Source organism: Neofelis nebulosa, chromosome 8 (genome assembly GCF_028018385.1).
Source record: "Neofelis nebulosa isolate mNeoNeb1 chromosome 8, mNeoNeb1.pri, whole genome shotgun sequence".
In the NCBI taxonomy this organism is placed as follows: Eukaryota; Metazoa; Chordata; class Mammalia; order Carnivora; family Felidae; genus Neofelis; species Neofelis nebulosa.
The window spans coordinates 130,226,550-130,239,125 of NC_080789.1; the positions used below are offsets into that span (position 1 = coordinate 130,226,550).

The following is a 12,576-nucleotide window of genomic DNA, read 5'->3' on the forward strand; positions in this document are numbered from 1 at the left end:
GGGGTTGCAGAGCAGGTTTTTTGTTTGTTTGTTTGTTTGTTTGTTTGTTTGTTTGTTTGTTTTTTTGGGTTTTTTTTACAGGAGCAAATTAGAAGTGGTAGACGTGATGCCTGTGGAAGGGGAAGCTTGAATCCCGGGAACCTCAGCGTCCCCATCTTTGCTAGAAATATCTCAGAATTGACTTGGCAGCCTTATCCGATGGAACCACGTTGACTGTTGTGTGTCTGTGCTTTCGCCTCAGCGAAACAGTTATTATTTCATTAATGCAAAGAGGCTGCCGAGGAGAGCCACCCTGCAAGGGTGGCAGTGTCCTTGTGACATTGCCGTGAGCGGGCTAGCGTCTGGGGGCTACTGTGTTAATCAGCAGGCTCTCCCTAATGAACACCTGCCCGCCCGCCCAGGGTCCCAGGGGGGGCAGATCCTGAATAAAGCAGGCTCCCCAGCCGGCTGGCGAAAGCACTTTGCATTTCTGGAGGAGCAGCAATTATGTACGCCTGTCAAAGCCTTCCCATTGGGCATCATTCAAATGCACGGATGAGAAAACCTCTGCGTCCCAGGCTGATACCAACCCCAACTTTTCTGAACCTGAGATCAAGCTGTATCTTAGCAAAATGTGGGAAGAAGCCATGTGGAAATAAGAGGAAGAGAACAAGGGGCTCCAACAGCATAGTAGAAAGAATAGTCTTCAGGAATTGCACAGGAACCCAGAAGGGCTGTCCCCGGGAGTCCCCGTCTCTAGGCTAAATGGCAAAGTCTGTCTGTCGGCAGGAGAGAGGACGGGGAGGAGGGGGAGGGAAGCCATTCAAGGAGCCGGTTGTGAGATTGTGACCGTAGCTGGTGTCAGGGAGTAAGTCCGTAGGAGGAAGAGGTGCACTGAAATAGGGGTGAGGAGTACAGACACGACACATCTCTTCTTGGGCTTACGAGTCACGTTGCCAAAGTACGCATCGTGGCATCCTGTCGAAACCGGGCGACTCTGTCGCATCCGAGCACGTGGCATCTGGCCCCACGTCACCCAGCACAGCCACACACAGTCTCTGCCCGGTGGTCCTGTGCTTGAGAGAGCTGGTGGGTGTCATCCTGTCCTGTGGTCTGCTTCCCTGTGAGGCTGCCGTAACACTCAACTACGGGACCCTTTAGTGTATCCCAGTCTGCCGGTGAGGAACCTTTATTAGGCACCTGCTGTGTGTCAGGCACTGTGCTAGGTTGCAGGGCTGTGATATTTCCTAAAACCTGATCCCTGCCCTCCAGGAACTTACGGTCAGGCAAAATCCTATTGCATCTAGAAAAAGGAGCTTCAGTCCCCTCCTGATTGCACCCCTCCTGATTTATGTTACTTGCTGGATCTTTACCCAGTCTTTAAAGCCAAAGCTTTGGAGTCACTCCCAGACTCACGCCTTTCCTGTGCCCTGTTGCCCTTGGGGGGGTTATGACCTTGGGCATGCTAACACTCATAAGCCCCCCGTGTCCTCATTCAGAAACCACTGCAGGATTGTTTTGAAGATTGAATTGGACGATACAAGTGCAGCTTGCAGCCCAGAACCCAGCAGGAGGAGGCCTGCAGAAAACGATGGTGCTGACGAACAGGGTAGGGGGTGGGGAGCAGCAGGAGGGAGAGCCGGGGAGAGGCCAGGAAACCTGGACCTTAGCAGAATGTTTGCAAATGACCGCCTTCTGCCTGCCGGGACAGCCCTTGTCACGTTTGTGCTTCCTGCTCCAGAACTTTGTGGCCCTTTCTCAAACAACCCGCATGGTCCCTGCTTACACAGAACCAGAGAAGGGCCCAGGGGCTGCGGTGGGTGCTCGGACCCCAGCCCTACCTGCGCTGGCAGTTAAGGGACCTCCCTCGTCCTTGCAGGTCCGCACCCACTGCGCCTTCGTTTCCTCCCCTGGAAGTTAAGTGGGTGCTGGGTCTGCCCGGCTCTTTATAGGATCGAGCATTCCAGGGTGATCTTGCTGTTCGGCTAAGATCTGCCAGTCACTAGTGTGTGTTTGCCAGTTACTTCTGCAACACCCCCCCCCGCCCCCCCAGCTCCCTCCTGCATCAGGCATGCTCTCCCCAGGCTTCTGGTGAGAGTTGACCCATCAGTTTGTGTAAAGCACCTAGTACAGCTGTGGGACAGGGGCCACACCCGTAAACAGAAGCGCCTAATGGTGGCCGTGGCCGCTGTCGGCCATTCCTCAGCTGCAAATGCAGCGGTTTGTCTCGGGTCCTCTGGCCGGATGGGGACCTCTCCATAGAGATGCTCTCTCTGGCAGGACCAACTTAACTTCGGGACCCCTGCTACCTATCCCATGGGCCTGGAAAGCCCCAGAACTCATGCTTCTTCACATCAGCCTACAGAGAGGAGGTGGCCTCCATTTGCCCCTGTCACAGACCCCAGGGCCATGCTCAGAGGGCAGGAAGGAAGCCGGCCTCCCCAGCTAATCAGCCGGAGCATCTAGAGGGTGGCCGGGAAGGGGAGGGCCACCAGACCCTTGTCCCCGTGCAGAATGACCTCATTCTTTCTCTCCATCACCGGTGCCCCCTCCCCAGGAATAATGGGCAGCCGATGAGCACTGGCCCTGCTTATTACAGAGCCCCCAGGGGCAGGGGGAGGGCAAGAGACAGGCTCCCAGCTGCTGGGGAAACACAGTAACGGGCAGGGCTTCAAAGAGGCTGCAGACTCAGACGTCTGTGTTTGGAGCTGCCCTTCTGCACCCCTCCCTCACTCTAGGTTTCCAGAGAACTTGGAAAGAAAGGGCAGAGTGACTGCATTTCTTCCCGCACCTTCTGCCGCCCGCCCAGCCATGGCCACTGCCGGGCAGGGAATCGCTGTTTCATGGGGGCCCGGCCAGCAATGCTGCCGGCCACCCAGTGGTCCCTGTGCACACAGCACGAGAAGTGGATTGTCCTAAATGGCCTTGGGGAGGAAAGCAAGGGAGGGGTCAGTCTTGGGGCCCTACAGCCTTGGTTGCCCCCCAAGCACAGATGGGAGCCGTGTGGTGTTTTCATTCTTCTTAATGCAATTAATTCAGAAGTGGCAATTCCCTTGATTTAGGATCTATGCGATGCCCCCATGACAGGCAAGGGCTTGAGGGGAGAGTCCCCTGAGTTGAAACCCACTGTGCCATTGACTGACCCATGGGTGGCTCTGAGACAGAGGCTTCCCCACCTGGACTTGTGGGTATGGCTTCCTTGCCTGGAAAGTCAACACTATTATAAAGAGAGAACTCAGATACTAATCAAAGATCCCTTTTACTCAAGCCTCAACCAGCCACCCGGGGTAGAGTTTCCTGCTGTCGCGAACTGTATGTCAGGCACTATGGGGGATACCAGATTTTTGGGGTTTCAGTCTGAGCATGGGTGTTAGTTTCTTAAGGCTGCCATCACAAACCACCCACAAACTCGGTGGCTTAAAATCGGAGAAGCAGGCATCTGGGTGGCTCGGTCGGTTGAGAGTCCAACTCCTGATTCTGCCTCAGGTCATGATCTCACTGTTCTGGAGTTCGAGCCCTCTGCTGGGCTCGACAGCACAGTGCCTGCTTGGGATTCTCCCTCTCAAAATAAACAAACTCGAAAACAAATTACAGAAACACACTCTCCCTCCCTCTCTGTGTGTCCCTCCCCCACTCGTGCGCGCTCGCTCAAAATAAACAAACTGCAGGGAAAAAATTACAGGGACATGTTCTCTTGCAGTTCTGGAAGGCAGAGCTGAAGTCAGTCTGTTGGCCAGGGCGTGCCTTCCTCCAGAGGCTTGAGGGGAAAACCCGTTCCTTGCATCTCCAACCTGCTGGTGGTTTCCAGCCTTCCTTGACACGTGGCTTTGTCACTCCAGTCTTGCCTTCTCCACGTGACCGTCTATGGTGTGTGTGTCCCTGTGTCAAAACTCCCTCTGCCTCTGCCCTAGAAGGATCCATGTCATTCATTCAGGGTCACCTGGATAATCCAGGATAAACTTGCCCTCTCGGGAGTCTTACATCTTTTGGGATGTAGGGTAATACATGTTCCCAGAGATTAGGGGGTGGGCGTACCTTTTGCGGGCCACCCTTCTGCCCGTTATAGGGTGCAACAAATCCCGTCAGACAAAATCCACTGTGTTCACACGGGGTTATTGACAACAGCCAAAACATGGAGGCAGCCCAAGTGTCCATCAACACGTGAATGGATAAGCAAAACGTGGCCTCTCCGTACAGTGGAATGTTACTTCGCCTTGAGAAGGAAGGATATTCTGCCGCCTGCTATAACAGGGATGAACCTTGAGGATATTATGCTAAGGAAGAAAAGCCAGGCACAAAAGGATAAATACCGTAAAATCACCCCTATATGAGGAACCTAGAGGAGTCAGACGGGAGCGATGGAAAACAGAATGGTGGTTGCAAGGGGCTAGGGGAGGAGGGGTGGGGAGTTGTTGTTTAATGGGAACAGAGTTTCTGTTTGCAAGAGGAAGATGTTGTGGAGATGGGTTGTGTAACAGTATGCCTGATATATTGTACGTGTCCGATACGTTCACCTACTCATTATGCTTCACAGTGTTGAACTGGATACCTACAAGCTGTGAAGATGGTCGGTTTTATGAGTATCCTCCCACAATTGGAAAGTTTTCAAATTACATTAAATTCACCGCAGCACGAGAGCCTGCGTGCCAAGGGTGATTGAGGTACGCCTGGCAAATGTTACAGAAATCCGGAGGGAAAAGAGACCATTTGGCGGTGGTGTGGTCAGGGAGGGCCTCCTGGAAGAAGCGGGCCTTGAAGAGGATAAATTTACACGGGGAGGGGGAGGAGAGAGGATGGTGTGGGCAAAAGTTTAGGAAGTCAAAATGAGATTGGCGTTTCCCTTACACCAATACAAAAAGATTGAACAGAAGTGAGTTCTTTTGTAGGGAAGTGGGTAGAGTGAGTTTGCATAGATAAATTGGATTTAGAGTCAAAGGGTGGCCTGAAATACCAGGCTGGCTTTCAGCAACTGACACCATTTAGAAGGCTATTATAATAATTCACAGGTGAGGTAATGAGGGTCTGAAATAATAATGAACATATAGGACACTCACTTGGTGCCAGGCACTGCCTACGCACTTTGTGTAGATCGAAGTGAACTCATTTCATCCTCAGAACAGTCCTGGGACGTGGGTACAGTCACCATCCCCATTTTGCAGCTGAGGAAACTGAGGCACAGAGAGGTTAGGTAACTTAGAAACTGACTGGATTTGAGAGATCAAGGTGGGGGTACAGAATGGCTGTAAAGCTTTGCAGAATAGGTGGATAGACCTTGAGAAGGTTGGGTGGTTTTTTTAGAGAAGAAAGAAGCTACTTTTAATAATGACATCAAGATGAATGTTTTAAGGCAGGAATCCAGTTCCTGGATCTTGCTGGTGATTTTATTTTATTTTTTTTTATTTTTTTATTTTTTTATTTAAAAAAAATTTGTTTTATGTTTTATTTATTTTTGAGACAGAGAGAGACAGAGCACGAACGGGGGAGGGTCAAAGAGAGAGGGAGACACAGAATCGGAAGCAGGCTCCAGGCTCTGAGCTGTCAGCATAGAGCCGGACGCGGGGCTCGAACTCACGGACCGTGAGATCATGACCTGAGCTGAAGTCGGACGCTCAACCGACTGAGCCACCCAGGCGCCGCTTGCTGGTGATTTTAGAGATGAAGATACGCTCAGAGAGATTGTAGTTTGTCCGCGAGCATCTGTCTGGGATGTAGTCGTGTTGAGTTTAAAGAGACAGTATGATATGTGAGCGATGGTGAAATATTGTGGGGAAAATCGGAGAGGAGACAGGGTACCACCGATCATCCAATTCCTCTTTCTGGGTTGTGCCAGGGTGGCTCACAGAGGTCACCTGGAAGGATCATCGTCTTGGGGACATGCCTACAGCACTTCAGAGCCCTGCGTCCGCAGGAAGTGTTCTTTGATCGTGTCCCACGTTGGAAGGCGGACCAGTCATTAGGCAGGGCTCATTCTGGAAGCCCCCATGTGCCGGGTCTGAGCACATTTGCCACCGGAATAGTCCAGAGCCCTGCAGAACTCAGATCGGGGTGGCAGAGTGAGACCACAATGCCAAAGAGCTACCCTGCCCTTTCCCCTGAAGAATGTGACCGAAACCCAGGCTTCTAAGCCCCAGAAAGGCCATCTTGCTAACATCATGAGCAGCTCCATCAGGCAGCACATTTTGAGAGGGACATTTACAAAGAGGTTCCATTTGTCATGCATAAGGAGGAATAAAAACGTAGAAGGACAAATGAAAAAAGAACCTGAGGAAAAAAAGAAAATGCAAAGGGGGAAGCTCTCGAGTGAGCATAGTTAATTACAGACTGGGAGGAAGCCAGACTTAAATGCACTGACCTCATCAGGCCAGGACAGCCCAGTGACCCAGAGCCGCCGGCTTCTGACCTGACATGCGCACAGCTTGCCTGGTATGTCCTGTAGGGCTCGACTGGGCCACCGGCTGCCTTTCTGTCTTCGCTCCCCGCCTGGCCCCTGCAAAGCCCCACGAATGTTTACAGCGCAAGTAACCAGCAAAGTGCAATCAGCAAGGCTTCTGTAAACATCCCTTCCAAGTACATCATGGCCCAAAGCTTTGTGCTTACCCAGCAACTTTCTCTAAACGAGTTTAAGAAATGTTCGGAACCATGTAGCACATTAATCATCATGGTGTCGAGGTGGGATATTGTCTCAGGTTGCAAGATCAGGAAATCACAGAGCTGAAGCCTTAAGTGGTTTTTAAACCAACCATACAGAGAATTAGAGAGTAATTGATACGCTGCCTGAATCAATCAGGGTAGGCCGGGTTATGCTGGGATGACACACAGCCCCAGACGTCACAGGGGCTTAACGGTGCGGTTTGTTTCCTGCTCACACTACACATCCATCAGGCCCGTGGGGCCGGAGTCTTCCTTCTCACCGATGCGGCACCTTCCCGCGGCCGTGTCGCTGGTCACCGTGACAGCGGAGGAAGAGAGTGTGGCTTCCACAGGAGCCTCAGATTCAGGAGCTGTCCCCTCCGCATCTTCTGGGATCTGTTAGTCTCCCCTTCAGTGCCTTTATTTCCCTCTTCGTAAACTGTGGCTAATAAATTTAGGCTTTTCACGGAGCATGGCACATAGGACCTCTGATAGCCTTTGTATGAAAGTAACGGGACTCACCCTTTTCACTTTTTAAACAAGATATGCATACGGTTCTTTAAAAGAGGTAGTTGGAGGCGATAGAGGTTATCCTGGTGGTGCGGCTAGAGCTCAGAGCCTTGTGGTTGCCTTCAGTTTACGACTCGCCGAGAAAATTCGTTTTCTTACTGCGGACAGGGTTGTGGTTACAGGGTAAATCACAGGGCTGTGTCACCACAGAGCAGCCACAAGTCCGTCACGAGGCTCCTAGGATGGCATCCATTACTCTGGTGATTTCTTCAGCATGTCAAGTCCGTTCTTAAGCTCTGCCGACTCAGAAACATGATGGTTCATCCTCGGGGGAAGATTCACATTACCCGAGTTCAAAGTACCGACGTGTAAATCCATAGTGTGAGTGTACTGGCTTCAGGTGAGTGATATCACCCTCACCCACACAGGGCCCTCAGGGCACAGGGGCCTTTGACTTCTCACCCAAGAACTGAGTCAGCAGAGGCAAGATGGCAGAGACGTGATGCACGTGGCCCTTGAGTCTGGCCCGACTTTGTCTGGAATCCTGGCTTTGCTGTGAGACACAGGACGGCCTGCCTGATCTCTCCAAGTCTCAGGATCTCCATTGGCAAAAAGAATGATAGACTTTTATGCTAGATGGTAAGGCGGTCATATGGGAGAGTTACTCAGCACCATATCTAGGACTCAGCATTGCCTCAGTGAATTCTTCAGAAGGAGTGGCGTTACAAGGAGAGTTACATGGATGAGCATTTCATATGGTCAGCTAGAGTTCCAGGCCTCCACGTCCGCCAGGTAAACAGCCTTACTTCCAGGGCCTCAATATTCAAGGCCTGTTGGCTAAGACCACGTTTCCTTCCCCCTGCATTCCCCTCCCCACACACACCTTCCACTCACCCCGCCCCTTCCATAGAACGATTACTATGCTTAATCATGTTCTAGAAAAAACTATACCAGCCCTGAGAGTAATTCTTTCGCTTCCTGGGTAAGTTTCCATGTCTCTGATCAGTTCCGTTGAGATGTTGGCTTTAACGTTTAACTCTCAAAGGGAAGGAACTACTACTCCTGTCATTTCCAAGTTTGGGCCAGAAACCTCCCCATAACCCCCAAGAACCCACAGTAATCACCCCATATTGTAAGACCAGTGTGACCCAGCGTGCTCACCTCCCCCACCTCTGTCCCACTCACAAGACTTTAAGTGACTTTTGCCACTTAGAAAAAACTCGGATCCATTCTGAGTGCAAAGAGATTTCTCACCAGTCAGGATGCTTTTCCATATGTGACACGGGCTTCACAGGCATCCCGAAAGATTATCAAAAATGTTGTGAGCATTAGCAGGCGTCCTAGAAATCCCGTGACTGCTTTGAAAGGAATGGCAGTCATTTGGACAGATAAAGTATGGCGCCCAGCAATTTAAAAATCCGCCATAGTATCTTCCAAATTCAGGCATGGCCTGTGCATCACATGCTCTGTATCTGGGTGGCCGGGGACCCCCTGGTGCTGGCAACAGCCTGTACCTTCACGAGCCCTGTCATTCCCAGGCGCTTTCGTCGGTAAATTGATGGTCACTGAGGCCCAGAGGCTGCCACCCTGTGAGCCCAGGAGGGAGACAGCAAAGGGAAACCATCTGCTTTGGCTCTTTGAAATGCACAGCAGCTCATACTCTGTGCCCCTGATAAGCACTCCTTATCGGCAGGTGCTGCGTGCTACTCATTTCTCTGTGCCCTGCAGGATTGGTTAGTGCCCGGCTTATGTGAGATGGTCAGTACGTTTGCCGAATTAAAGGAAGTGTACCTGTATTAGTCAGTTTGGGCTGCCGTAACAAAACACCACAGACTGGGGGAGCTTAAACAACAGAAATTTATTTTCTCACACTCTGGAGGCTGGAAGTTCGAGACCAGGGTGCCAACCTGGTTGAGTTCTCATGAGGGCTCTCTTTGTGGCTTGTAGACAGCCGCCTTGGCCGCCTTGGCCCTGTGTCCTCACGTGGTGGGGAGGGAGAGCGAGAGCAGTCTCTCTGATGTCTCTTCTCATGAGGTCTCTGATCCCATTCATGACCGTCCCACCCTCATGACTTCATCTAACCCTAGTTACCCTCCCAGAGGGGCCACCCCCAAATACCACCACAGTGGGAATTAGAACTTCCACATATGAATTCGGTACAGTTCATAGCAACACTCAAAAAGTGAAACAAGAAGGTGCTTGGGTGGCTCAGTCGGTTAGGTGTCCAACTCTTGATTTTGGCTCAGGTCATGATCTCGCTGTTTGTGGGATTAGGGTCCATGTCAGGCTCTGCACTGATGCAGCCTACTTGGGATTCTCTCTGTCCTTCTCTCTCTGCCCCACCCTCCCCCTTCTCCCTCTCTCTTTCAAAATAAACTTTCTTTAAAAAGTGAAATAAGAGCTGAAACTGTCATGTGACTCTTGATTGACATGTCCCTTGTGCACTCTCCTAACAGAGAAACTCAGCCGAGTAACCAGTAGAGTGGGAAATACACTCGGGAAGCTGTATCGATGGGCATAAATGCCCACACGTGTATACACACAAAGAAAAAAACACAAGGTTTTCTCTTCTGGAATCTTTGGTTTCACTCTGATTGGAGACCCAGCATGTATGGTTGGAGTGCGGTAATTGTCAGAAGGACCATGGCTTTGCAGATACCTGATCTGGAAGCTGATTTAGAAATAACTACTCCCATTAGCCACATGTCTCCTTCAGACGGCCTTTCCCTCCTCTGCCCCCACCTCACAGCCTGGCGCTCTGAGGTCATCTCGACCCCAGTTGACCAAGGGGAACGATGTATTGACCATACGGCGTCTACAGTATTTTCATGCCGAAAGTTCTGGCATGCTCTTTTGGATTGGCAGAGATGTTTATTTGTTTTTTTAAACTTGTTAAAATGTTTATTTGAGAGAGAGGTACCAAGCAGGGGAAGGGGCAGAGGGGGGAGGAGAGAGAACCCCAAGCAGGCTCCGTGCTGTCAGCGCAGAGCCGGATGCAAAGCTCGAACTCAGAAACTGTGAGGTCATGACCTGAACTGAAACCAAGAGTCGGTGCTTAATCGACTGAATCACCCAGGAGCCCCAGTTGACAGAGATGTTTAAAAAAGAGTTTATGATAAATAACACTCTCATCTAAAGACTTCTCCTTTGGAAAGGCAGCTGGAGGGTGAGTTTGTAATTTTTCTTCAATTCTACTCCCCAGGTTCTTTGACCTTAATTTTAACATTCCTGGAGGGAGGGTACTTTTATTGTTTGGATTTAAAACTGTGGAGCATAGGGGCGCCTGGGTGGCTCAGTCGGTTGAGCGTCCGACTTCAGCTCAGGTCATGATCTCGCAGTCCATGAGTTCGAGCCCCACGTTGGGCTCTGTGCAGACAGCTCAGAGCCTGGAGCCTGCTTCAGATTCTGGGTCTCCCTCTCTCTCTGCCCCTTCCCCGCTCATGCTCTGTCTCTCAAAAATGAATAAACGTTTAAAAAATTTTTTTAAATAAAAAATAAATAAAATCGTGGAGCATACAGGCGCCTGGGTGGCTCAGTCGGTTGAGCATCCAACTTCGGCTCAGGTCATGATCTCACGGTCTGTGAGTTTGAGGCCTGCATCCAGCTCTGTGCTGACAGCTTGGAGCCTGGAGCCTGCTTCAGGTTCAGTCTCCTTCTCCCTCTGCCCCTTCCCATGCTCGCTCTCTCTCTCTCTCAAAAATAAATAAAACATTAAAAAAATCACTTGCATTGATGTCCTTGAGCTTTGAGACATTCCATTTAAAAAATTACATCAACCTGAGATTGTGTGTCTGAGGATGAGTCACCTCTATTCACTCGTCCCTTTTCCATCTCATTCTCCCTCCAGCCCAAGCTTTTGGCCAAGGAGCTCCTGGACCTCGTGGCATCGCACTTCAACCTGAAGGAAAAGGAATACTTCGGAATAGCCTTCACAGATGAGACGTAAGTGCTACCCCGAGCCCTCGGATCCTACAGGGAAAGTCCCAGCTGTCAACAGCGGAATCTGCTTGCAGGCCGCTTGGGTCCCGCGGTATGGGGTCAGTCCAAGTTCATCATCCAAATTTCAAAGACCTTGTGATCATGCCTGGAACGGCCAAAGGATATAATTAGGGTGATGCTAATATAAAATTATTAGGTAAACTAGTTCTCACAGTCAAGCAGGTTCGTGTTCAGAACTGAATTGTGTATTTTTCCTAAAGTGGATTCGAATGGGTTTGTTTCCTATTAAAGTTAAATGAAAACTTCTGGAAATTAAATATTTTCTCTCCAGTGTTAGAGTAACAATAACAGGAAATGAATTTGATGATAAATTCAAATGAAAAGTATCTGTGCAGTTTCACTGTCTCGGCTGAAGTCGAATATAAAAATCGAAAATTCGTATCATCCCTCTGGTGAAAAGTACATTTGTTTTCAGTGGTTTTCAATTTGGCTCTGTAAAGTGGCATTTTGCAACACAAGTAAGAAATATCTTTACTAAAATTTCAATTTCCTTTTTTTTTTTTAAATTCTTTTTTTTAACGTTTATTTATTTTTGGGACAGAGAGAGACAGAGCATGAATGGGGGAGGATCACAGAGAGAGGGAGACACAGAATCTGAAACAGGCTCCAGGCTCTGAGCTGTCAGCACAGAGCCCGACGCGGGGCTCAAACTCACGGACCGCGAGATCATGACCTGAGCCGAAGTCGGACGCTTAACCGACCGAGCCACCCAGGTGCCCCTCAATTTCCTTCTTAATGTACTCTTTGCAAAAGAGAGTACCGGCACAGATTCCTAGAGAAGATGCAAAAAAGGAAATGGTTCATGATCTTCTTCCCCTTTGTGTACACACACACACACACACACACACACTCTCTCTCTCCTCCGAATATTTGGAATTACAGAGATGATTTCCTAGAATACTGGCAGATAAGGGTTAGGTGAGTCACTGGACAAGACAGTACAGGGAAGGCCAAGCCCCACCAATCAAGATGGTGCCATCAAGGCCAGACAAGTTCAGAAGCCGGGACAGGAGGCGCCCACATTGGGATGAGCATAGGTCGTCAGCTGTATCTGCACATGGGTACATTTAGCCTCAGGAGCTGGCCATCTGATTTATTACCTGAATCGGACAGCGTGAGTCAAAGGGCACATAAACTAGGACCATCTTGGACTGAACTGGAACATTTGCCTTCCACACTGGCAGCATTTCAGGCAGAGGTGTGAGCAGGTTGCAGGCGTGGGGAGCAGAGCCACACGGTCCTCAGGAAAGCCGGGCGGAGCCAGGTCAGCCTGTCTCCTGGAGCCCGTAGGGAACTGAGCAGGAAGGAAAGCCGGAGTGTTAGTCCTGGTCTAGAATGATCACTGGGCCTGGAAGTAGGACCAGTAAGCACGGCTGGGAGCTGGAGGGTTCTGGTGGGAAGGAGCCAGCCCGGTAAGACAACAAATCCTTTAAAACAAATACACACCGAGAGCGTCCA

At 50.3% G+C, this 12,576-nt stretch overlaps 1 protein-coding gene across 12 annotated transcripts in view; it reads left to right on the plus strand.

Annotated features, from left to right (window-relative positions):
- FRMD4A (FERM domain containing 4A) overlaps positions 1-12,576 on the plus strand; it is a 614,411-nt gene that overhangs the window by 455,518 nt on the left and 146,317 nt on the right. For all 12 annotated transcript variants that reach the window (XM_058682170.1, XM_058682174.1, XM_058682172.1 and 9 more), the window contains one exon: positions 10,967-11,061. In XM_058682170.1, the coding sequence (XP_058538153.1) occupies positions 10,967-11,061 (95 nt within the window). The remainder of the gene's footprint in view (positions 1-10,966; positions 11,062-12,576) is intronic.